This window comes from Sinohyriopsis cumingii, unplaced genomic scaffold (genome assembly GCF_028554795.1).
Source record: "Sinohyriopsis cumingii isolate HCF-2022 unplaced genomic scaffold, ASM2855479v2 utg000233l, whole genome shotgun sequence".
Classification (NCBI taxonomy): domain Eukaryota; kingdom Metazoa; phylum Mollusca; class Bivalvia; order Unionida; family Unionidae; genus Sinohyriopsis; species Sinohyriopsis cumingii.
The window spans coordinates 106,802-132,870 of record NW_028315880.1 but is presented as its reverse complement, the minus strand read 5'-3'; the positions used below and the strand labels follow the sequence as shown (position 1 = coordinate 132,870).

General features: G+C 35.0%; 2 protein-coding genes and 1 long non-coding RNA gene across 5 annotated transcripts in view; 2 read left to right on the top strand and 1 right to left on the bottom strand.

The window, feature by feature from the left end:
• Positions 1–1,356: 1,356 nt before the first annotated feature.
• LOC149774390 (uncharacterized) lies at positions 1,357–9,245 on the top strand. Of its 2 annotated transcripts, none has more exons than XM_089945317.1 (7): positions 1,357–2,058; positions 5,289–5,378; positions 5,954–6,073; positions 6,239–6,447; positions 6,889–7,024; positions 7,270–7,390; positions 7,840–9,245. In XM_089945317.1, exons 1-5 carry the CDS (start codon positions 2,034–2,036, stop codon positions 6,922–6,924), a joined length of 480 nt encoding a protein of 159 aa, XP_089801443.1. In that variant the 5' UTR covers positions 1,357–2,033; the 3' UTR covers positions 6,925–7,024; positions 7,270–7,390; positions 7,840–9,245. The 2 variants fall into 2 exon arrangements, with proteins under 2 accessions (XP_089801443.1, XP_089801445.1); XM_089945319.1 differs by lacking the exon at positions 1,357–2,058 and adding an exon at positions 2,247–2,913.
• On the bottom strand, positions 2,927–9,600 carry LOC149774389 (uncharacterized). Its single transcript, XR_016416866.1, has 3 exons — positions 9,449–9,600; positions 7,507–7,653; positions 2,927–3,777 (listed from the first exon to the last, which is right to left on the bottom strand). It is a non-coding gene; the product is annotated as an uncharacterized LOC149774389 (long non-coding RNA).
• Positions 9,601–17,984: 8,384 nt separating this feature from the next.
• The window catches only part of LOC149774388 (uncharacterized), a 77,278-nt gene continuing 69,193 nt past the window's right edge, over positions 17,985–26,069 (top strand). For both annotated transcript variants that reach the window (XR_016416865.1, XM_089945314.1), the window contains exons 1-2: positions 17,985–18,111; positions 20,747–20,842. Coding sequence is in view for 1 of the 2 variants with exons in the window: in XM_089945314.1 (XP_089801440.1) it covers positions 20,791–20,842 (52 nt within the window). In the remaining variant the exon portion in view is untranslated. The remainder of the gene's footprint in view (positions 18,112–20,746; positions 20,843–26,069) is intronic.

The window sequence follows — 26,069 nt, the reverse complement described above, 5'->3', positions numbered from 1 at the left end:
CGTCGTTCAAACCATTCTACAAAGAAGATGGCTTCTAACCAAATTGACAAAATGCAAACATTGCAAGACGTTTTGGACAATTTAGGAATGATGGAGCAGATGTTAATAAGACTCGTTGAAGACCACTATTCCTATAGTCCCCATCGTGTAAAGATGGAAATTAATAACTTAAGAAAGGTAAAGGACATGATAAGTGGTGTCATGAAAGAGATAAAGGAGGAGAAGGAGGATGAAGAGGAAAGGATAAGAATACGCAAATGGAACGAAAAAAATTGAAAAAGAAGAAGAAAATGAGAAGAGGAAGAAAGAAGAGGAGGAAGAGAAGAAGAAAGAAGAGGAGAAAAAAAAGAAAGAAAAAAGAGAAAGAGTGTAGGAGATAAAATAAGAAGTTGGTGGAGAAAAAGAAGAAATTAGAAGCAGAAGAAGAAGAAAACCCAAAGGCCCTTTTCAGTGCCAGCCATATTTCTCGAAAAGAGATAGCCTTTCAATTGCCTACCCCTTTTTTAAAAAAAAATTTAAAAAAAAAAAAAATCCCAAAAACCCAAACTCTATTCCCCCATGTTAATTTCCCCTTGTCGCTAGACAGACCCACACTATAGTTCCATGTTAAATTCCCCTTGTCGCTAGAGTGACCCACGATTTATTCCCATGTTAATTCCCCTTGTCGCTAATCTGACCCACGATTTTTCTCCATGTTAAATTTCCCTTGTCGCTAATCTGACCCAGGGGTGTTTTTAATGCTAATTCCCATTGTCGCTAATGTATCCCTATTAACTACTAATATATTACGTATCTACGAACCGAAGTCTAGCTCATCCTGTACCGACCGAATCACATTTGTGGCAGAGACGTATCTTCTGTTTCCCCTATTTTGAACCACCAAGGTATGAACATTAAATAGTTAATGTAAATTCGCATTTTTGGTTGCAGAAAATAACGTTTATTTATTGGTTGATGTCTTTTAATGCAATTATGCACATGCATACTGCTACGAGCGAGTCGCGAGGCGGTGCTGCAATCGCATTTTCAAAGAAAGAAAACCGGAATATATGCCAACATGTTCAACTCCTAAAATGACCTAACTGGTTGACATATTTCTGTGACTTTTATCCGACTCGTATTAAGTAAATTATATAGTTACACTGGTATATTTTTGGAAAGAAAAATATCGAGGATAGGAATAGGATAGGTTACCGTGGTAAAATGCCTTCCGTTAGTAGCAACACTCAGTGTGCCCAGTTGCCAGATACTTTTTTAAATTCCCGCACGTGTACCTTTAAAAAGCAGCCCAAAAACCGCCTAATTTATATATTAAAATCTGAAGAGTAAATAAGAACCAAATACCATAAATTAAGTATCACTACAAACATTTATTCATCTTAACTTCAAAGTATTCCTCAGGTAGAACGTCCTCGTCGTGATCAGCAGATTCAGTTGTCGCATAAATTTTCGAACTGAAATTACTCAGCATTGCTGTAGATGGGACAAATCCGTTGCAACAGATCCCGTTGCGCTTCATATAGCTTCGACTGCGTAACAAAGCTTCCATCATGCCTTGCCCCTTCCTGTTTCTTACTTTCGTTTTAATCAGATTCATTTGAGAGAAAGTTCTTTCGACGGCTGCATGACTGTAAGGCAACGCAAACACACATAAGGCGAAATGTCCCAGTTGTAGAAAGTCAAAAACTCCGCAAGCGTCCGTATGATTTGCTACAGTTATCCAAAACTGCTCAACTTCGTTATGACTATAGTGTGGCCAAGAGATTAAACTTATTCGCATCCACTGCTGCTCCAGATCTCCCAAATTTCCCTTGTACAGAGGTAAAAAGGACAACTTTGACAACTGCGGCTTCTGTGCTCCAAGGACGACAGAAGGTGAGAGATCAGCCACAGATTCAAGCTGCTCAACATTTATCGGCAATATCTGAAGCAGTTGCCTTAGTAGTTCCAACAGATAATGACGACAGCGCTCTTTTATTTGGTCTGTCAAAGAGCACTAAATTTTGGAGTCGTGCAGCAGCAAGTTGAATCCAATGCCAAAGTTGATCGCTGCTAAAGGTAAATGGTTAGACCTGTTCTCTAGATCAAACGCTATTATTGCTCCCCACGACGGAAATATGGTTGGAATTAGAAGCGCGCTTTGTTCTTCGGTTCCGGAATTTTTAAAAAAATTTAAGTATGGAGATACGTCCATGAAGATTTTTAGTTATTATCGTCACTAGCGCCAATTTTAAATTGAATGCGGAGAATTTAATAGCAATTTGATGCAGCCCAAATTACGGCGACACAAATCAGAAACCAGCCCAAAAAACCGCAACCCGCAATCTCAAAATTTTTCACGCAACCAAATTTCGAAATGAGCCCAATTGGGCGAAAAAACCGCGTATCTGGCAACTAACAGGGGACGCCGCTGGAGGGCAATGGCGATTAAGATTAACGTTTTCTCAAAATGTCAACCTCATTACATCTGGTACTTTCTCCGCTTTAATATGTAAAAAGCCGACATTATTACATCCGAATATATTCATGGTTGAAAGGTCAAATGTCTATATTTACCGTATATGACACTGGGCTATTTCTACAACTTATTCAGCCGAAAACCGAATTCTTCAAAACGCTGAAAAACTAAATAAACGAACATATACGCTCACCTACGCCTACTTTTTAGATACTTTGGGATTCTTTTTACGAGAATAATGGTAAAATGTGTGCGAATATTTGCGGAAAACTCGTGAATTACGTCTTTTTCAAAGGTCACCCATGCCAGCAAGAACGATAACTCTTCCCGGCACATGGGTACTGACAAAATGTAAACAATGACAACAATACGACATAATGTGGGTTCAAAAACACACGAAAACTTGATTGCATGAAAAGGCAGACGTTTATTGCAAGGAATTGGATTATACAGATGTACTGTCTTCATTCATTATACCACACTTATTACAAAATATTTGTAAAACTTTTGTTGTGTACTATATTTTCGAGGTTACAGACTAGACAGTATTGATAATATGTACGTGATTGTGATCACTGAGATATTATCAATGTCAGGTCATCTGCTCTACGTACGGCTCTTATCTAGAGACACTGGTATTACAATTAAAATGTTCATGTTTAGTAGGGATGGAAAAGAGGTAAATGTTCAACTATTTGTGAGAATTTTGAAGAATGAAAACAAATTCATTTAAAATTGTCATGCTATTTTTTTTAAATATCAGTATGAATATTGTCATCATAAGCCAAGGAATAGAGAATCGATCTGTAGTATTTCTCCATTTAAACAAATACATAATCATAAATAATTCTTTATAACCAACTCAGTGCCAGTTTCTTCTCTATCTCTGATACCACAATTGTCTTTACATCATGAACTATGTAATATTGCTCAAAACAATGGTCAGAATTATTATGAAAATCACTTAAATTTAGGCCATCCAAAATTTAATGTTGCACCATCCTGAGTTGACACTATAGAAATCCTGACTTACTGTAATGAAAACTTTAGTGGAAAACCTTTTGTCATTGATTTTATTTTATAGATATGAAAACTGACCAAATATATCTTATGATAACTAAATTCTAAAATAGCAATTGTTATTTACTAAATTGTGATTTCAGATAAATGTACATATGTACAAGAACACTAATGAATATGCACTATTGGTTTTAAGAGTAACCTACAATTTCACCTTGGTATGACTCATGATTATGTTATTGCATGCAAAAATGTATGGGGACATGTGATAAAAAGGCACAGAAAGTCTTCAGAAGTACCTGGAACATAGAAAAAGTAAATTTATTCTTGAAGCTGAATGTTCACAACACATTTATATATAACCATATGTAAAAAATATGCAACTTTCAGCATGAAGTAACATAAGGTGAAGAATTTTCAAAAAGTGACCAAAGACCAATATTAAAAATGGTGGATGGAACATGTGTTTGAATGCTTCCTGTGAATTTATTTGAAAAGACATCAAAAAGATAGGCTCATTTTTTAAATATGCACATTCAAATTAAGCAGAAAACATTCCATTTTAAAAACAATATATAATTTCAACTTGTGTATGACTCAAAAATATAGTATTTCATGCAAAAAAGTTTTTTTTTTGGGGGGGGTTGATAAAAAGGCATAGGGGGGCTTCTGAATTACCTGGAACATATAGAAAGTCAATTTATTCTTAAAGCTGAATGTTCACAGAAAATTTCTCTATAAAATATATGTAAGAAATATGCAAATTTCAGCTTGAAATAAAATGAGGTCAAGAATTTTCAAAAATTGCCAAAGACCAATATTAAAAATGGTGGATGGTACATGTGTTTGAATGCTTCCTGTGAATTTATTTGAAAAGATATCATAAAGATGTGTTCATTTTTGAAATCTGCACACTCAGATTATGCAGAAAACATTCCATTTTTATGTATTCTCTAATTATGAAAAAATCATGCCCTGTTGCTACCGTTAGGCTAACATTTCGAATTACGCGCGCTTAGCTCAAGAGTGGAAGATTTATCGGTCTTGACCAATATTTTTTATTTTAAATACCAAGTAATATAAAAATCAATCACAAGTGAAATTTAAATGAATTTATGTTGTGACATATGCATAACAATGCTGATATACATAGATGTGATAAAAGAAAATGCATTTTAAAGATAATAAAAGTTTGATAATTGAGAAATGAATTATAGTTGGTTGTATATAATCTAATACTGGCATGTTTTCAGTGATAATTATACTTTTATGATCAGAAAACAAAATCCCATTGTTTTAATTATGGCTTACAGTGATTACTTTTTTAAAAAAATATTTATCCAAGCTGAATATATGAAGATTACTCTGTAATGCATTTATTGGAGTGGAGAGACTAAATCCATGACTTGATACTTGTGCTTAGCAGTAATTCGAAAGCTGAGGATTAGTAATCTTTTGAGATACATATCTTGATTTTGCCATTTAATTTACAAACTTCAATATGATTTGCATTGTTAAAATGCATAGCAGAAGAAAGGTAATTATGAAACCATGCTACAATTGGGAATGCATTTTCAAAAGTATGTATAAATTTAATCTATTTATCTGTCTCTTTAATAAGATGTATTTAGGAGTTCTTATTCATGCTGTATATATGAGATTAGATATTTTGTTTATTGTATCACTGCCTAATATAGAATGCTCATTGTGATCAGTATGCATTTTAGTTTACTTGCCAAAAAATCCGGGCTCATTTCTTTGTTTCTCTTTTACTGCAATTAATGACTAGTGATTATTTTTGTATATTTAGCTGCATCCAAAAGGACAACACTATCACCATTCCCATCTGCACTGGAGCGGAGAATGGAACAATTTCTCTCTGCCAGCTCCTCTACAAGTAGTAAGTATTGAGGATGGGGAAACAGTGTACATGAGAATATTGAAACAAATAATACACATGTTAACTTGTATATAATCTCTTATTTCATTTACTACTCTCTAAATATGTATTCATGAATTTAATTCTAATCTAAGGTAATAGAACTGTTTTGTGTTACAAAATGTTGGGTAATTTGCAGCAGTAAAATAAACATGCATTTAGCAGCATCTAGAAATGTTTATGTTTCAATGCACGTCAGACTCATTGGTGTGTTGTCGCTTCAGTTGATATTAATCTTGTCATCTTGTAGACATTATAAATATTAGTGTTCAATACTAAGGCCATATACATTGAGTCAACATCAACATTTGTTTGGGAATGGAAAATTATGACATGAAGTATAAGTTTTTGTTGCTTAGACACTGTTATTTCTGAACATTGTGAGATGTGTAATTAGTTCAATTATAGGTAATTAAAAAATGTACAATGTACAAGACTTAATTGTACATATGAACAATATTTACATGGGAATCTATTTTAATTGATGTGTCTACTCTGTTCATCATTCCATTGGTTTTTTTATTTTCCTTTTTTAGGTACACCATTGTCATCTCTAAGTCTGATGCCAAAACCATATACATTAAATGCAAATTTTACAGACACCATTAGTGAAACAACATGTACAGGGAGTAAAAAAATACAGGATTGCATTGACAGTAAGTTTTATTTCTATTCAAATAAATTATACAAAGAGCTTGTATTTCATTTTGTAAATATTTTTCATTGTTAAACCCATGTTCACTGTACAAATATTTACAAGGAGTTAATAATGATTTTGGTCTTTCAAAACAGATGCTTATGGTATCATAAATCTCTTACAGATTTCCAGTTCAGTGTACTTACGAAACTGGACACAATTATTGAGAATCGGCAGGAGCAGCTGGCCCTCCTAAGGAAAGTTTTAGTTAATACACAAGGCTCAGACATAGAATATACAGAAGAAATTATTGCAGTGCCATGTGATTCAGTGGAGGAACTAGAGGGCCTTGGCCAGAGGTTGGAGGAGAATCCCAAACTCTCCAAGAAGATGGTAATTCGGGGCCTTATTTTCTCATATCTATAACCTTAATTTGCTGTTGTGAACCTCAATATGCATCATACAAGCCCTGGGGCACCTGCAGAATTATTTTCAGGGGTGGGTGGGGGTGCATGTATTAGTTAGCTATTATGTTTTATGGATGTAGGCCAAAACATGTTTACAGATGAACATGTACAGGTGTTTTACTACATATACACTATTACATATTTTTGGGCTATTTTAATTCAGTCTTAGATTGAATGTCATTCATGAAGTTAAATGATTCATGGTGGTTAATTTATTTTATAATTGCTGTTAGTACATTGTGTTGCATAGATGGTGTTGGCAAATTGTTTCAAGTTTAAGTATACAAATCTGTATGCAAAACCAGGACAGAAAAGAACAATATTAAAGAATATTTTGTCACATTATTATTATTATTATTACTTTCAGATTTACTACTTGAGCTTCCTTGGTGGGTATTGGTGATAGTGTCCGCAGGATGATGAAAAAGCAACAAAAAGACTCTGGTCAGAGTATAGCCTAAAGGGACGTAAAGGGATAAAAGTATTTCAAGAGCTTGTGATAAGTAAGTATGACTTGATTTCAGTTGTCTGTTTCTCATGCGACTCACCAGGGATTTTTAAATGAATGGATAAAGTACTACATGTTTCTTCATGCATGCACTGCAGATACATGTATGTGAAAGAACTTGAGACCACATTTCAAAGTGCATGTTTTATAAATACTCCATTGATTATTGCTGACATTTAGAGCAATGCAGTGCACCCATTGTTGTGAAACTTATCTTAAAACATTGTGTTGCTCTTGCAGGAGCCTGCTTGAAAAATAATGACAAAGCAAAAGCAAATGAAATTGAAGAGGCCATATCAGAGACCTGCCCATATCAGAGACCCACAAATATGCACGCAACCAACACGTGATAAAATACAAGGTTAGCAATTTGACTCTTATTTCATCAATATTGGATTCAATTTTGTCTTTAAAAGCATGGTATTTACAAAGCGGATGCATTTCTAAAGGAAAACAAAATCAGCTTTTCATAGTTACCAGGACTATCACAGCTTGAGTACAGCTAACAATTTACAGCCATCATGTCTGATCGGGCAAGTACTTCCACTTGGAATTTTTATTCACATGAAATATTTGGACAAAATAACATCATCTTTGCGTAAAATGATTTCACCATCCACTTGCCTGAAATGACAAGTAAATGCAAAGTTACCTTGTAACTAGGCTTAGCAATATTAAGGGACGCACAAGTGCAGTGAAGAAAGTTTCATAAAGTTTCATAACGCTAGTTAACGTGACTTTAAATATGTAAGCAGTGCTGAGATGATATGTGACTTTGTTTAAGCATTCAAATTATTTTTTAATTTGCAGGTGCCTGAGCAGAAGAAGAAACAGATAAACTTTAGAGTGGAGGAGACTGATTCTGATTTATGTTCTTAATTAAATCTAGAAAATAAACAAAAAGTAATATTAAAATATATGTTGTATTATTTCCTTTTTTCAGTTTTTTGTCTCTTAAAAGCAAATGTCTGAACCGTCAATCTGTAAATTCAGGGTGGTTCCTTATTAGGCAAAGGCCATGTGATTTACCCATCTACTTTTATTTTTCACCCTGTTACTTTAAAAAGAAAAATGTATCCCCATTAGGGTAGTTTCCCCCAAATCCCCGCCTACTTTGTCAACTTACCTGCCACATTTAAATCTAATGGATGGCCCTGCTGTAGTGTCTGTTAGTAAAATAACCCAGCAAGAGGATTTGATACTATGAACAGAAAGCAATATTTGCATATAAACCATGTTAGAACACCTGCACTGAAACTGCATACTTCAGAATGGACGTATGTATTTATATTAAATAAGTATCCTTACTATTTTATCTAAGATTCTTTTTCAGTGTATGAACAGATAGTTAAGAATTTCTATATTGTGCAGAGTGCATTTTTATATGTGCAACTTTGAACTAATTTGTGAGAGTTGTCACGCATCATTTCATGCAGAGTTCAAATTTGTACGATGTTGGAACAGTTACTTATTGCTACTATTATTATTATGGTCATATGACTGGTGATGTTTGGTTTGTCATAAATGAAAATGGTGGAGAACTGACACCCAATATGGTGACAACGGCACTTCTGAAATTCCTGCTATCACAACTCCTTGATGGATGGTAATGTTGACATTTTTTGTATTGTTGTCGATTTGGAAATTCTTACCAGCAGTGTGGAATATGTGTTTCAGAAACACAAGCAGCTTTCATCAGATTTCCATATAGGTTTTGAATGTTGCAGGAAGGTTATTTTATAACATTAAACAACAACATTGTAGCAACATTCCAGCAAGTTCACGAAATCAAGTTGCCACAACATTATTTGACAACGCTGCTACAACCTTACTGCAATGTTTTTGCAATGTGGAATTGTTAGCTGGGTACTATTTTATGGACATATTGTACTCTTTCATTACTGTCAGTTGTAAAATATAACACTTTATGGACATACTGTATTCTTTTTTATTCTATGTTGTCAATTGGACAATTTATTGTTCCCTTGTTTAAATATTTATGAAGAATTTATATCTACTTGTAAATGCAATATTAGATTTTTGTTGGAAAAAATGTCGCTGACATCTCTATGCACGAGGATAATGCATTTTAGAAATGAAATCTTCAAATTTACAAACCACGTTGCATCGGTATTTTGTGTCCAACACTCGATATTTGCCATAAAAATTTCAGGATTAGTTAGAAATATTTGCCTCCTGCTAATTTGAACTAGTTTTTAAGTATATTTTTGCTATCTTTGCCTCAACAGATATATCATTTACATTGCATTTTAAAGACAGGAATTATAGAATGTAATGAATCTAGTAAGCTTTGAATGAATGTGATACTTTTAGGTGCGATTTTGTATCTAAAATCTATAATTTTACTTGTGAAATTTCTATAAAGAGTATTGCTTAATTTAATAAAACAATATCGTACCTGCATCTTCAGAGCTCCCTGTTTCTTACAGTTTGAACCTGGTAGCCTCTCGCGTACCGGCGATGTGAAACCATCGCACATGAGAAGGTAATGACACCTCACTTGGAGAGGACAGAATACTTTGACTATTTCTTTTCTTCGATCCTAGTGTTTCCTGCCTAAAATTTATATGAGAGCAATTGGGAAATCAGAATCTCAGCATCATGCAAACACTATAACATGCAGAACAAAGGAATTAACATAAGAAATGGTGGATAATGTATGAAAACATCGCTCCACTCCACATATCTACGATTCATGAAAAAGAGTCGCATCAAAATGTTTGCATCCAGGGCACTTTACTTTGTTCTGACAAGACATGTTTATATCAGTAACAACGCATGCCTCGGCAAGCTACAGTACAACATAATCTAAAAGATCGACCGTCAATTCCATAAACTTATTCCTGTTGCACTATCTGGGACAGCAACAAATACAGTGTCAACACCCATTCTAGCTCCCGTGACCCAAATTCCATTTCACCATGATTCCACTACTCTGGCGCCGACAACTCCTGGAAACCCAAGCCAGCAACGGCCCTTATCACTGACCTCTTCTCCAGTGATAATGATTCCTAACATTACTCTTAAAACGTCGAACCCATGAAACATTATATGTAATAGCACTTCATTAAACAGTACAGGTGCTGTTATGTTGTCAAGAACGTTTGGGGTTCAGGCGGCTAATCTAGTTAATGACTTTTAATCCTATCAACAATTTATCATTGTGTGCAAATTCTTCAGCAGACGTTATCTTCTCGGCCACTGGTATGTTTATTGTTATCAAATTAAATGTTTTTAATGGTGACCAGCCTCAAACTCTCCTGTTACACTGTTAGATTATTTTGTACAATGCATTAAATTCTATGTCTGTTTTAATACAAATGATTTAAATATTTTTCTTTTTCATCTTCAAGTGCATGCTAAAATATTGTATGTCTTGCTAACTTTCACCATTACGACACCTGGTCTAGTATGGTTAAAGCCTTTAAGTCAAAATTTGTGCATGATGATGTCAATTTAGATTATCACATACAACAGGTTTAAACTGAAATAGTTTTGATCCTGTTACAAATTTAAACAGTTAAAATTATTCCAGAGCAGATGTTATTAACGATGTCAATACGTTACTTAAGACCAGCTCTCAAAAGAGTCCTAATGAATGCAAATTTAATATACAGTGGGACCCCGCTATAACACGGTAGTTGGAAGCCATAGAATCCGACCGTGTTATGAACCGAACCGTGTTTTATGCAACCAACTCAGCTGAAGAAAATGTAAACCCCCTCCACACACAAAAAAGGGGGGGTAATACATGCGGGCGGTAAAATACGTGCTTCGTCAGCATAGTTGCTATCTTGAATTAATGCATATTAAATGAGAAATACACCTGTAGTGAAAAGAGAGAAGACATCATACTTTATTTAGAGAACCATGAATTGGTACATATACGTGAATACTGTTTATATATAAATGTCTAATGTATAGCATGATCAGAGTATCAAGGCAGTGTACTTGCCTGCGAACCTCATCATATACATTGAATCCACAATACAAGTGATTCCATCGAAAATATGCATACACAGCTTTAGAATATTCATTAATTTTGTGACAGGTCATATTGGTGGAAAAACATAGCACAATCACACAACAAATGACGAAGCACATTTACTTTGAAGTACGTTCGAAGTCGGTACAAGTTAGTTTGTGTTTTAAGCTGCCGTTGGCATATACTTTTTTCCTACAAAAAGGAAACTTTCACAGCACAGTTAAACTGTTCCAGTCATGTTGGAAAATGCAAAAATCCTTCAGATTCCATCACTTTTATTTAAGTTTGGTACTGACTTCCTTTGAAGAAAACTTCTTTGCTGTTATTGAAAGATTGTAGTCGGCTTTCTTTGATGAAGGCTGCATGCGCTTTTGAAGTCACCGCTAAAGAACAGCTTTGGAGAACCAAACGAATGCCCATTTCTTATTGTGGTGGCAACATCAAATAATTGTATGATTGAGACGGGGATTTTTTCCATTTGCTGAGTACGTTTTCATAACAGTCGGTGCTTCAAAGGTAATCTGTTTCCCTTGAAATTTCAGCAAACTATTTTATCTGGATACATTTTTAAAAGGATTTGGCCATCGTTTAGACTATTCTAGTTACTGCCTACTGAATAAACCAATAAGAATTTTTTAATTTTTTTTTTACATTTGTGGTAGCAGTGTGATGCTACCTTCTATGCATGCGTCTGAAAATTAAGAAGGGGTCAACGGAAGGTAGAGATGCAGGTGTTCTGACGACATGGATTATTACAGAAAACGTGAGTGTTCTGAAGGATTTAATTCTGAGTGAAAAGAAGAGGAATTTTACTTACCATCCACACACAAATGCGTCTTTGTAAATATATTAATTACTAGCAAGCAGCCGAAAATCCGATGAAAGACAGATTACGAGAAAATGCCTCGTCCAGTTTATCTTCTTTACCAGAAATGTCAACAACAAAAAAGCAGATATTTCACAACATACAGAACTCGTGCTAGATGTCAGGATAAGCGGATTATGATAACAATGCACTGTTTAGATGGTTTGTCAGTATAGACAAAGAATTTGTTTATGTAACAATAGATAAATTTCAGTGCATTTTATATCCAGTTTGCGGCTTCCTTTCATGGGGCCTCAGAATTTCTGCACTCCAAACCAATGGTTGTATATAAAAGTTTAAACATCCAACAATGTCGCCAACAAATAAAGAAGCCACGTGGTATGTTTTGCAGCCAATAAGGAAAAACAATTCAAGTTTGCGACATTGGTGAAGACCTACGCGATCCCAGAACAAACTTTTTATGCGCTTTTTCTTCTTCTTACTTTTAAGAAGAAAGAAAAAGTACTTTTTCGTGTATGAGAAAAATACACATAAAATTTCAGGAGCCAAGCCTTGATCATCTTGCATTTTTTATTCATACGCGATCTCTATCCCAAAATGATAAGCAATTTTTTAAGATTTTTTCCGTACTTTTTTAGATTTTTGTTTTTTGCACAAGAAAAATACATGTATATAAAATTTCAGGAGCCACGCCATAACCGCGTTATATCCGAATTCGCGTTAAAACGGAGCGCGTCATAGCGAGGTCACACTGTATATGGAAGGCTTGGGTCGAGCAGCAACGTTGGAAGCAAAATCTATATCTTCCATTAACCCTAATCTGTTAACACTTCATAAATTTCTAGAGAAAAGGAACCGATTTAGAGAGGAAATTAATGCAGGTGGCTTGAAATAAAACCAAGAAAATAATTAATGTAACAAAGTGGACATATTGCCCTCCAAGACCTAACCACCAACAGCGTAATGTTTATGTTAATGAAACGAATTTTACAAATGTTCACTTACTAATTCCGCCGATTCCAAATATTTCTTCTCACATTAATTGCTCATATAAATCAAGTCGTAATCGACTTTCCAACCAAAACAACAGCCCCGTCCGCAAATACTATGGAAAGTCATGAATATTATAGTTAAAGGATGAGCCCTTCTGAGTCGTTATTACAAGAGCACGGAGCGCTTTTGTCCCTATGATTTGACAGGGAAGACCATGATTAAATGACCTCGAGAGATGCTGGTACCGCCATTAGCTCACACCAGGAAACGAATTATGTATACACAATTTTGTTATCCGAAAAAAATTTCTGCTCAGTTATTGCAGTAATGCAAGGGTGAACTCAATGCTAACGTATATTTATTCTAAAATTTAGACTAGCCAATAATCTTGTTCATGCAAAACTGATGACATATTGATCTTAGACGAAGTTGGTGATAAGAGCACAATAGTTACCACCACTGAATGCATTAAGGTGACTCCCTTATTTGAACTTAATTTTAAGTAATGCAAATTATGTAAATTTGCTTTACCTCAAACTTGCCAACATAATGGAGTGCTTATTTATATAGAGCCTAAATTCTCTGTAATATAATGTTACTGCATGATCTGGTGTTTGGTGCCTCAATGTGAAGGCCAAGCAATCATGACATTCGGGCTCACATATACTTAGGAAGACTGTATTAACTCCCAATGTCAACACAAAAAAAAAGGTTGAAAGAAGTTGACAAGATCATGGTCTCCACGCGTATTTACTGTTGCCGTCAAGTATTTGATGCCTTTGTTCTCTGGAATATTCCTTGTATGTCTATGGGATCTGCCGACCTGATATCAACACCATTAGCAAGAACTCTGCTCCTAGGAAAACGTCAAGTTGCCTGCCTGTGTAATTCGTTTGCAAACAATTAAAAGTTTTGTTAGGCTGTTATTTTTCCCCTTAAGATTTGCTGACCTTTGGATTGCTAATCTTAGGTTTTCTAGGTTTGAACGGTCCTACGCCAAGATGACGTTTAAGTCCGATAGCTATCTGACAAAAGCATGTGGCTTTAATGCGGCTGGTTTATCATGTACATTTTTATCGAATAGCAAAATTGTCATTTGCATCCCTTTGACGTCTATTTAGTTAGTTCTTGCTAAAAAATGGACCGATTATTTACATCACGATATTTGTCCAAAGAATTATATGGGTCAGCATACTTGCGTCACGTCAGAGTCCAGCCACCAACCGTCTGCTCTGGACAGCTTCTGCTAAAGATGTCTTTCACAAACTTGCAATTGTTCTTGCAGCACTCAGTACGTCTTGATTTAACAACATTTTATATGGGACTTAAATAAATTAATTTCATCTTTATATGGAAATCACAAGTGGACATAGATTAAAAGAGAGGTCATGGTGCAAATGTTTTCTAAATTTGGCTTTGCGATGACAGATATTGATAAATTGATACTAGCTTTGAAAATAACATGGATTCGTAGAGTTCTTTTACCTCACAGAAAATTGATCCATTTATTTGAATATGAAATATTTGAGATTAAGTACCTGTTCATTTTAGGAGATGCAAATGTGAAGACCTTATCGAAAAAGACAAAAAACGTATTTTTGGAGTAATGTTTTACTGGCTTGGAAAACTGTCAATAGAGACAAATATACCCCGCCAAAAGATGTTATGAAAGCTAGCTTATAAAGGCGAACAAGGTACCACTTTTTTTTTAGAGGAAATAGTTTCAACATATTGTAATCTATTTTGGTAATATATTTACAGATCAGGGAACTATTATTGACTTAAATAGCTTGAAAGCTAAACATAATGTCAATACGAATTTCCTTGCCTTTCAATGTTTAATTCAATGTGTAAAGTCCTTATGCAAAACGTTACCGTTAGATATAACGACGCTGGCCAGAACATTTATCCCTTTCCATTTAGAATGTGTATTTTATGAAAATAAATGCTTTAAAGACTATTGCATAACACTTTAAAAGGATATTAAACCGTCTAATGAAAATAAATGAAATGAAATCAATTTGAATATGGATATATGACATGACGTATTTTCTTAATATTTCTAAAATAACAAGAAACTACAATGAATTCAATTTCGTGTTACTCAGAATTTTAACAATGAATTCATTTCTGCATACAGTGAAACTGTTCAATTCTGATAAATGTACTTTTTGTAAAAAGGCCCCCGGAAACAATGCTGCATTTGTTTTGGTAATGTAACGTGTATTGTGACAGTCAGGCTGTGGAATGGTGTGTTCCACTTAATTAGGAATAAAGTGAACATAGATGTTGTGCCAAGTGCAAAAACTGTTACAATGGGAGACACAATTAGGGATGGAATATATGAACAACCGTTTCAATTTTGTTTTCTTCTAGCACAATGCTACATCTATATATGTAAAATGAACGGGGATGTGCCTAGATTAGATGGAGTTAAGGACCAGTATAATCTGGACAAATATATTGCACTCAAATCTGAAAAAGAAGTATTTATGTTGATTAGGGAACAGTGGGACCTATTATTCCGCCAGTAACTAAGACTTATGTGTTACAACTCAAATGCATGTTTAATAGCATCATGCTGTAATGTACAATGTGTTATTGTGTTCCATTATAAGCTAATAGCTAACCAAGAATAGTTCACTGAGTTTGATTTGATGGTAAGTAGGAACAGATGACTATAATATCAAAAAGTAGATGCAACCTAGACGATGTGTTTTGTATTTGTCTATCTAAAAAGAGAGTGTGTACTATATGAATGTGCGCACGTGTGCTTGTGTGTGTTTATTGATTTTCCTACTATACGTTTATTGTCCCAAAATTATGTAAGATTGTAAAGTGACTTGGGGATGGTTCACCCACCTAATGGTCAAGCTAGTATTTGGACATTAAATAATGTTCACTGAGATGTAGCTCAGTATATGATACGTTTTGATAACATAGGTTACACGATCGTCATTTTATCACTGAGAGCATCCAAAGTGTGACATCTGTCTTCAGTGAGATTACATACAAATTGTTGTTTCGACGGGATCAGGAACTATAGTCCACTTGATCTAAACATCAACCACGGTATCCTTTGTTCGTTGCACGTTCTATGAAACATCATACTAAAATATTTGATGCAACTTTGCGTATTTTTCTAGTGTTATTTAAGTTCCCGTATCGACACCTTGATATTGCATATACCTGCGAAGAATTATCAACTTAGATACTGTCTGCTAAGTGGTCTCAAATTACATTAAAGTCGGGATACTGTCTGCTGATGACTCCGACAGCAATACAAGTCAAGTCCTTATTGTCATTTCTTACTGATCTGTGTTTCGTCTGGGCAGTTCGATGCTTGGGAACGTAGCTACCATCCACGCCATGGTACACTGTGCCATCAAGCGTGTGATGGATAGACGGAGCCACCTTTTGCGTCCAGAAAGATACCTTAGTATGATGTCGACTTTATTGTGACTGTCTGTGAGAGAGCGCCTGGTGGCAAATCCAGAATTGCAATTACGGTTTCTCACGTTGGCTGTCATGGTTCTGGTTTCCTCGACAATTTCGGCTACAGTATTAGCATGGGGCTCTGTTTATCCCACCTGGGTTAAGTATCAACATGTTGTAAGGGTCGGCGTCATCCGCCCATCCTGTCAACCTACTCCTGATGTGCTCGTGTCATTTTACCAAACTTTATTTGTTGCGGAGCTTCGACTTGGCCGTCACTCATTGAGATTAAATTTATGATTCTGCTTCCAGAAGATAGATAGCAAGCAATGTCCTTGGCTGTTTGGTTATTCAGTTGGTATCGTGCTGTCTTGAATACACTCCAGCCGTTGATTGTCAGTGTCACTTCTGTCCCTGCGGGATAGTTTGCTACTAGCAACCGTTTCCAAGTACTCCACGTACTCGTATTCCGGTTGAGCATATCTTATAAGTCGTTGTTCATTTTCACTTGCAACTTCGATATGGGTCTGTCCAGTTTCTTTTCTGCAATTCCTAAAATTCCTCTGTTGCTATGTTTCCTATCAACTAACAATCATTTCAAGATACGTTCCTTAACCACATCATAAACATTATTTTGTTTTACCAATAGTGAAGAGTGGACTTCACGAGATTTGTCCGTAGGTACCAATTTTAATAATAAGTCCAATACTGTCTTTGCCATTTCATATTTTCAGTAATAAACTCAAAATAAATTTTAAAAAATATGATTTGCTCGCTTTTGTTTTAAATGGGGTGCTAACCTAATTTTCTGCTAATATCAAACTTGAAAATGAGTGTAAAAGAGAATAGTGCATTCCACCTGCCAGTTCTTTATTTTAAAATCTAAATTGCATTTATCATCTTTCTTTTTATCTTTGCATTTGCATTCCTCTCTCTTCTTTTTGTCTCTGCGTTACTCCGCATTTGCATTTTTTTCTCTTACTTTTACATTTGCCCCTCTGTCTCTCACTTATTTCCATCTTTCTGCAATTGCAGTTGCATTTGCTTCTCTTCTGGTTATCTTTCTCTCTCTCTTCTGTCTTTATGTGTATCTTTCCTCCTCTGATTTTGGATATGTCTGTCTTTTCCTTCCACATTTGCATACTTTTCTTCGGAAGCTGAAGCATTCTTAAACTAACTAAATCTCGTTCTTTTTACTGTAATTCATGATTAACTAAGTAATACTGATCTCAAAATATAATCTAACATCATAGAAAAGAATCAGCAGCTTAATATGTTGTATACTCAAAAAGAACTTTATTGACTTACGCCCAAACATCTACCCTCTATTACGGACAAAGGACAATCACATAATACAAAGTAAATATACATAACAATATCACGATTAGATAATTCTAGCTATATTACGAAATACACATACGCATTTACAGCGCAAGCAATTTATACTGAATTATGTTTAATCGGTAGGCACTGCATTCTTCGAAATCATTTAAACTAATACCAGCATCAGCCCGATGTGTTCTAAATAAAAGATCATATACACAAATGTGTGAAGCATACGATTAGCTATGGATACATAATACATGTACGCATTTGATTCAGCCTAACACTGACTAATAACAAAACATGGACTATCCAATGGAAATGAACTAGGAAGAGAAATATGAAGCTTAGCGTGGTAACAATGAAGAACAGGTTAAAGTATAATTCGAGCCACCACTTTCAAAATCACATTTCACATCTGCTCCTCAGTTTTATAGGCTTAAAGGTATTTTTGCCAAATAAAGAAGATTTGTTTCTACCGGAATTTTCGGGAAAGGAGGTGAGTTTTGTTCCGTTTCGTTTGTCTGTTCATTGATTGTTATACATATTAGTGTCTGTGTGTGTGTGTGTGTGTGTGTGTGTGTGTGATCGCAGCAGCACAGTACCTCGTGTGGTTAAAGGGTACAAGTTGGAAATGGTTTCCGATATAATGGCCCTTGCATTATGTACCGAATTGAAAATTCAGTTTCGGATAATTCTTAAATATCTTTCAAAGCTTCACCCTAGTGGGACACCTTGCACAATATCACGGTATAAATATAACACTAAACATGGGTATTAAATGCATCTATAGTGAAGATTAGTAACCGCGTGCAATGGAGATTTTCATATGACATAAACGTTTCTAATTAGTGGAAAGAATAAAACAGTTTCAACTACAGTACGTCAGATATCTGTTTTTTTAACTATTAGAGCTCAGTTTTTCTTCTCACAGGTACAAAGGACTACACATCGCCCCACATTCGTCTTACTGATAAGGTAAAACGAGTTATGCATTGAACCTGTATATTGACCTGTGAAGTTTAGAATATTTTCTACAAAGTATAGTTCTACTGAACAACATTTAGCATGGAGATAATATTTTGATTTTAAACGAGGACTCTGAATTTGCAAGATTATTTTAAGGCCGTCAAATTGCATAGACCCATGTTAATAAGTCGTCGTAGCAATTCATTGTATCTGTAAATCTTTTTATGTTGTGTGTGTTTGAACGATTAAAACCCGGTTAGTTTGAAGTAAATGTTCTGACATGTTAATTATATGAATTCTGTATCGCCAGTCACTAGAGACCTATTAATCTGCACAATCTTACTCAACGTAGTATTGATGGCATTTTCACATGTCTCGAAAAAAGTACAAAAGCAATTTAAAACGAGTTTAAATTTACGTACCTTGATCTCCCCATGAGTTATTTACACCTCAGTTAATTTAGCCCACAATATTGCAACTGATTGTTATTGAAAGACATCTTGTCAGTTATCTGCCGCGCTTTGTCTACGTGTATCAAATAGTCTTTTGTGTTGAAAAATAATTTCCTTGTAGTTTAAAACGTGTCTGGAAGGGTAGGTAAATTATTAGACTGCAAATCTGTTAAGTTAGTTTCAGTTCTAATTCATTTGTAAGTGGATCTAAGTTCTTAAACGGTCAATGTCGTTAATACGAGCATATTACAATACTCTCGCACAAACACAATGCATTAGTAACACACACAAGCACATACACGGACGCACGTGTTTAGTTGGGTAGCTATCAAGATGTATAACTGACATAAATAAAACAAGAATAATAAAAGCAAGTAAAATAAGATGTTCGATATTGCACTTTATAAATATTATTATCAACGGTTTCAATGCTATTTAAGGCTCATATGCAAATGGAGTTGCAATGGCCAGTTATGATCGATTAGAAATGTGTCAGAATTTCGAAAGAAATTATGTAACCAGTATACTATATGTATATACTTGCCATATTTCTGTAATATAAGCAGGTGCCGCAAATCGCTTATTTCGTCACAGTATGAAATAAATTTCATTCTGCTATTTAAAGCCGTTTTAATATTCCTCTCAAGTGTTGAACGTGTTATTCAATAGAATATATGAAGTTAAAGGTGTCCAGAGATGATACAGATTAAATCTAAGTTTGTGTGCAAATGAAAACAAAACAAGACAAATCCTTAATTGTTTAAAAATACATTACTATTTCATATTTGTCACGATGCGATATATAAGTATTTTCCTCATCAGTCAATGAAATTAATGATATCAAACACATTTTAAAACGTAAATTTAATCATGTTCTACAAGGGGAAACCCTTAAACCACTTCTGTGACAGATAAAAAGGCTAGCTTGTAGAAAGAAAAGCACACAATGTTTTGCAATTAATTATTTTCAAAATTAAACGTAATGTCCATTATTGCTGTAAGAGGAACTCAAGAAAAATGACTATTCTTATATTAGAAAATAAAAACCGTCATGATTACAAACGGTATATGTGGATATGTCGTATGCAGTCGTAAAAAGCTTTCTTCCTTTGACATGCATGCACATATCACATGAAGAAGGACTAAGGGAAAACTTATCAACACGAACTGACAAAAGTGGTCTCTACGTTCGATTGTAATTATAGCTTCAATAAAAGTGTATTCGTTGGATTTACTTATGAACAACGTGCGATTGTCATGTTTTCACATTTATTTGTTGCGAGTGGATATCACATGTTGCTGTTAACGTTAAAGGGTGCCTGTACATGTAGAAATGTCTATTATTTCAACTATGAAGTCTGATTTTTCTTCTTACTTAACTACTAAATGCGTTTGCAGGGCAGATAAATATCGTCTGTAAGAACTGACTTTATAAGGCTTTCCTACGTTAGCTAGAAATAATACAACTGTGTGTTTAACTAAAGGGTATGCAAAGTCGTGCTGATGTGAACTATGTATTATCATTGACAAAAGGTTCGAGAAACTTCAAAAATATGCAAAGGGATGAAAAATAAAGACACTGTTATAAATCATTCAGGATAGTAATCACGGACTAAATGTGAAATAGGAACCAAAGAATTAAGGACTTTATGAGAATGTCTTCAATATCATACCATATTAGTTTATAATCAAATTTATATATTCTTTTTGCAGTTTCACTAGAGAAGGAAACGGTTGGTCTAGTACATGCCAGTAAGATGAATGCGTTTCTATTAGTTGTCCAAGTGTACCTTCTGCGCTTCGTCAATGGTATGCGCAACCATCAATCTGATTAAAATTTGATTTCCGCTGTCTAATGTGAAGATCTGAAAACGATTGCTTAAGGTTCATATTCCGGTAACCCTTAAATTAGCCAGTGGAAATGCAGATTTCAGAAATCTGAAAGTGAAAGAGTTAGACACGCATTGATGCCCTTCAGCTATACTGCTCATTCTTCCAAACATGAAGATGTAACTTTATCTGACAGTCTAATAAAATTAGCGATTGTGCTAGTAACATAGGTCACTAGAACATACTCCTAAGCAGCCACTGTCAGATCATCACGTAGGACAGTGGAATGATGATTTTAATCAGATTGGGGAAGCGATTCTTACAATTAAATCAAAACAAGCATATAATATTCATCGCTGTAAGCTAAATAATTTCCTTTATAATACTTTTCAGCTTGTTAAATTTAAATTAATGTGTTCTTAAATGTTTATAATTGGAAGAAGAGGCAACGGATTTTATACTTACGGACATATAAACATTGAATATTTAGCTGAACGCCTTTCTCGTTTTTGATAATACCACAGATAATATTTTCCGCCTTTTGGAAAGTTTATTTGATCACAACTAAAGACTCGATATCCTGTGAACATTACATGACAGAAATAGCAGCAGTGCAACTTCACACACACACACACACACACATAGATATATATATATATATATATATATATATATATATATATATATATATATATATATATATATATATATATATATATATATATATATATATATAAATACTGTGTTTGGTATAGAATTTGTAATTGAACTGCATTTAAATTAAATCAAAGGAACATGCACTTTTGCGATTCAATCATAATTACACAAACAGTCCCAAAAATTTAAAACAACGTTGAAAGAGTCTATATTTAAACATTAGATTGCTTAGTCAATGAAAGTAATAAGGTCCACCGCTGTTGATACATATTTCCTGGGAATGCTCACAACACAAGCAGAGTGAGTAAACTTTTCCATGTGTGTACACTTTTCCATGTGTGTATACTTTTCCATGTGTGTACACTTTTCCATATGTGTACACTTCTCCATGTGTGTACATGAGGACAACATACACAATGCCAATCAGTAACAAATCAGTGCAGAGATGAATACTATATCTTGATGAATTATGTCCGCACCTAATGCATGGAGTGCAAGGCACAGTTTTTATGCACAAATTTAATGCCGCATCACCGGCCTAGTAGAAAAATATAAAAAATAAGATACACAAATGAGGTCGAAAAGGTCCATATTTTCGAATAGCTATATTAAAACAAAGCATAAGAATATTATGAACTTGACCAGAGAAACCAATGGCTGTTCATAGCAAAAGAAATTTATGAACCCAACTCTTAATTTATACAAGCATTTTTCAGTCCGAAGGTTATTTTTGATACCATCCGATGCTCACAGTGCAAACACAAGCCCTTTTCCTAGGTGATAATTGTGATAAACATTGTGTAGTAAACAGACTGATGTAATAGGAAATAGTTGTCATTCAAGACGTTTTTGAAATATTCTACTTGCCCTGAACCCACGTGTTTACTGCTATGGGGGGGGGGGAGGCTAGCTGTTCCTCTTAGCTGACTATTAGTATTCCACTGTCTACATACATCAGAGTAACTATTGGAGATGCACATGCCTCACACAGATTTAAAGAACTACACAAGCCCAAAACATACAGTTCACAAATATATCAATATCTTTAGTTAGTAAACAATAATACATGAATAAGTCACACCATAGCCTTAAGTTAAGAAATTTAACAGGGGCCAATTTACGAAACTAATCATTGCCACCATCGACAAAAACATTTGCAACGTATTTCTGGTCTCAACACTCCAACAGCAGAATGTGGATAACCTATGCGGATGTACACTGGTCCAAACAACACTTTTTAATTTTATGAAAGAAATTTTTTGTTTGAATAATAACTAGGTGAGGCTCGATTGTTTCTTACCCCAGGCCTCGTGATCGCTCTATACGGCCTTGCATGTACATCCAGTTCCTGTTCCATTTCACCATGTAACCATAACAGTGCTAAGAATTCCGATGATCTCATGAATATTTCCTTTTGAAGATTCCATTTATCTTCTGTTGCGTATAGTCCATCAACACCCACGTACGTATTACGTGGGCACCGATTTCGCCGCAGGTATTACATAATGTCAAAAAAATTCAACTGACTGATAATATGGTACCACTTGACTTGCAACACATACATGAAAGCAAGCGTGGTTTTCATCACAGCAATATATCACATCTTTACTACAATATCACTGAATGCAAATGCGCCCTTCATATTTTTTGGCAGAATAATATACAACGCATAATTAACAGAAGGGAGTTCAGTGTGAATTATGTTGAGAAACGAAATTATAGGTTCATACGCATTGTTTTAACGCATTTTTTAAAAACTACATACAGGTTCCCTTTGATAAGCTTTCCATATGCGATCGATACTCATGTGGCAATCAATTGAGATCGATGCAAATAAATATATTCAGGGATTTACACATTTCTAAAGCTGACTCGAAAATTGAACTTGTCTTTAAGACAATTGAATTTGTCCCCAAAATGGCAATGTAGAAATCGATTTCGAAGTAGCTGGAATTTTGAGAGAGAGAGAGAGAGAGAGAGAGAGAGAGAGAGAGAGAGAGAATTTTAAACAACCGATAACAGAGTAGCATTAATTTCATTTGAACCATGTTAATCATAATTAACATAACATTATTCTTTATCTTTACAAATAAAGTTCAACTGATCATGCATATTTAATTATACAGCCACGAGAAAAAAAAAACAAGGTAAAAATAAAGCTAATCACTGAAATAGTCACAAAATCGTCAAAGAGTTCACTCTATCAGGTACTTCTAGGATGTTATATATCCACTCACATGTCTGCATCCGCTTCTGTGTCGTCTGTTATTGGTACGGACCCCTCTTCGTCGTCCGGCTATGATTAAGGTGGCTAATTTTGAATGGACCCCCTTGTTCCGAAAGTTATAAAGCCATCTGTGTGTTTATGTTATTCCCACCATATTCTGTTGTTCTGTGCAATCTTGAAGAAAAAAAATCAAAAGAATTTTGAGAATTTTTTAAATAAATTTTGAATTAGGGTTCTGTCTGCTACCTAACCCTAACTTATGTCTTAAGGCTCGTACTTCCCTTGCTAGTTTCCGAGCAGTTTCATTTACATAGTGATCCTTTCCAGGGACCAATGTATGTCCTGTGTTTGCTCTGTGCGTGGTGCTATTTGTAACGTAGTCGAGCTGACCCTTTGAGACCGAGCAGGGTTTTAAAGAAACAACAAACACGTTCGTTGATGACAAATGACAATATATTAAACACTGGTACTAATGATATGAAAATAACACAGAAAAGCATATGAAATGAATATAAAACACATATGAAATATACTTTGACTACTATGTCACATTCATGTAGTCAAAAAGTTTTGCAACTCCATATAAACTTCATGTATACAAATATCTCTAGCAAACTTTCATATAAACAAATGCTTGTTGCAAACCCATATAATCAACTACTGGTTGCAAACATTTATGTAGTCAGACACTACTGTCATAATTCACATGTAGTCAAACCACTACTTGTTGTTGTTCTTTTACTTGTTGTCAATACACTACTTGTTATTGTACTTTACTTGTAGTCAAAACACTACCTGTTATTGTGCTTTACTTGTAGTCAAAACAATACTTGTTATTGTGCTTTACTTGTAGTCAAAACACTACTTGATTGGAAAGTACACGTTGACACGGCCTTCTCTCTGGCACGGTCACTTTCCCCTCCGCACTTGTACCCGTACGCTGGCACTGAATTGGTGGGTTATACTAGTAATGGTACACCAGACGTCATGGTATTCACAAGCCCATCCGGCTGCTCATAACCGGCGAGCCAACTGTTTGGCTCTAACTAAGTTACAATGGCACCTGCCCGACAGCTGAATATGTTTAAGAACTTCCCTCTATATTTGCTGTGCCCTTCAATATCTCTACCCGATATATATAGTAGTGCGCAATAATACATTATTTCGCACGTGCCGCGCGAGCAATAAAAGCGTCACGCGATACGACGAAAAATTACATTTACAGAAATATTACGGCGCGTGAAACAGGACAACCTGATTTAAATGAAAAGTATGGAAGACTAAATGAGCCATATCAGGCATTTCGTAACACTATTTGTAATGTTCATTAACTCGTGTGTATCTTTTAAAACTGGTTATACGCGGTTGAATCATTCTAAGAGTTGTCTTTTTTATTTCAAAAACCGATCTAAAAGAAACAAAAATAAATCCTGCTTGGGAGCCCAGGATCTGCATGTGGTGGTGACAGATGGCGGCCCACCACCAACTCTCACCACCCCGGAGGCAAGTCCCCTTTTTCTCACACCTTTGTTTTTCGCGATCTAGATTCACCATATGTTATGTGTCGTGTATAAAGAAAAATCAAAATGAAATCATAAAAAAGAGTAAAGTGATTTGTTGTAAGAGTGCATATTCTGCTATGTGGGTTTTGCTACCTCGTAGTCATTAGTACAGTGTTCGTGTACCCCCGAATTTGTGGTGTCGTTATGTTCTTCACTTTGGGGAGATTAGGCTTTGGCATCACGTTATCATTTACTCATTACTTAGTTGGGCCACCTTCCTCTCTCGCGTGTATTTACTGTTTTGTACCTATGGAGTTAAAGTTTATGTTGCTATGGGGCTCTGTGTGTTAGTGTTGTGCCATTTGTTAATTTAGATTTTGGAGAGCTTCCCTTCCCCGTGACAAAGAAACAAATGGGGTCAGCAAAGTGGAGCTGGTGGTCCCAGAACGGCTCCCTTTCGGTTACACCTCCCAAGCGTAGGGGCATACCGTATGGGCTCCCTCCTCCTCCTCAATAAGCAGGCAAGGGAAGCCATCCATAGATAATATATTTACACTGGTTTATCTATGCCATTAGAACATGTCCAATCGTTTAGATTTCATGGTTGAAGTTATATTATCTATCAAGTCATTGTATAATTCTGTAACATTTATTTCATTTGTATAGAGTAGATTTTTCGGTCCGATTCCCCATATGTCTTCCAGTTCTCTATAGCATTGTTTGCATCAACGTTATTTATATCCATTTAATTGTTTGCGAAGTATTATTAGCTTATCGGTTTCCTGTTAATTAACCACATGAAACACAGATCATAAACACC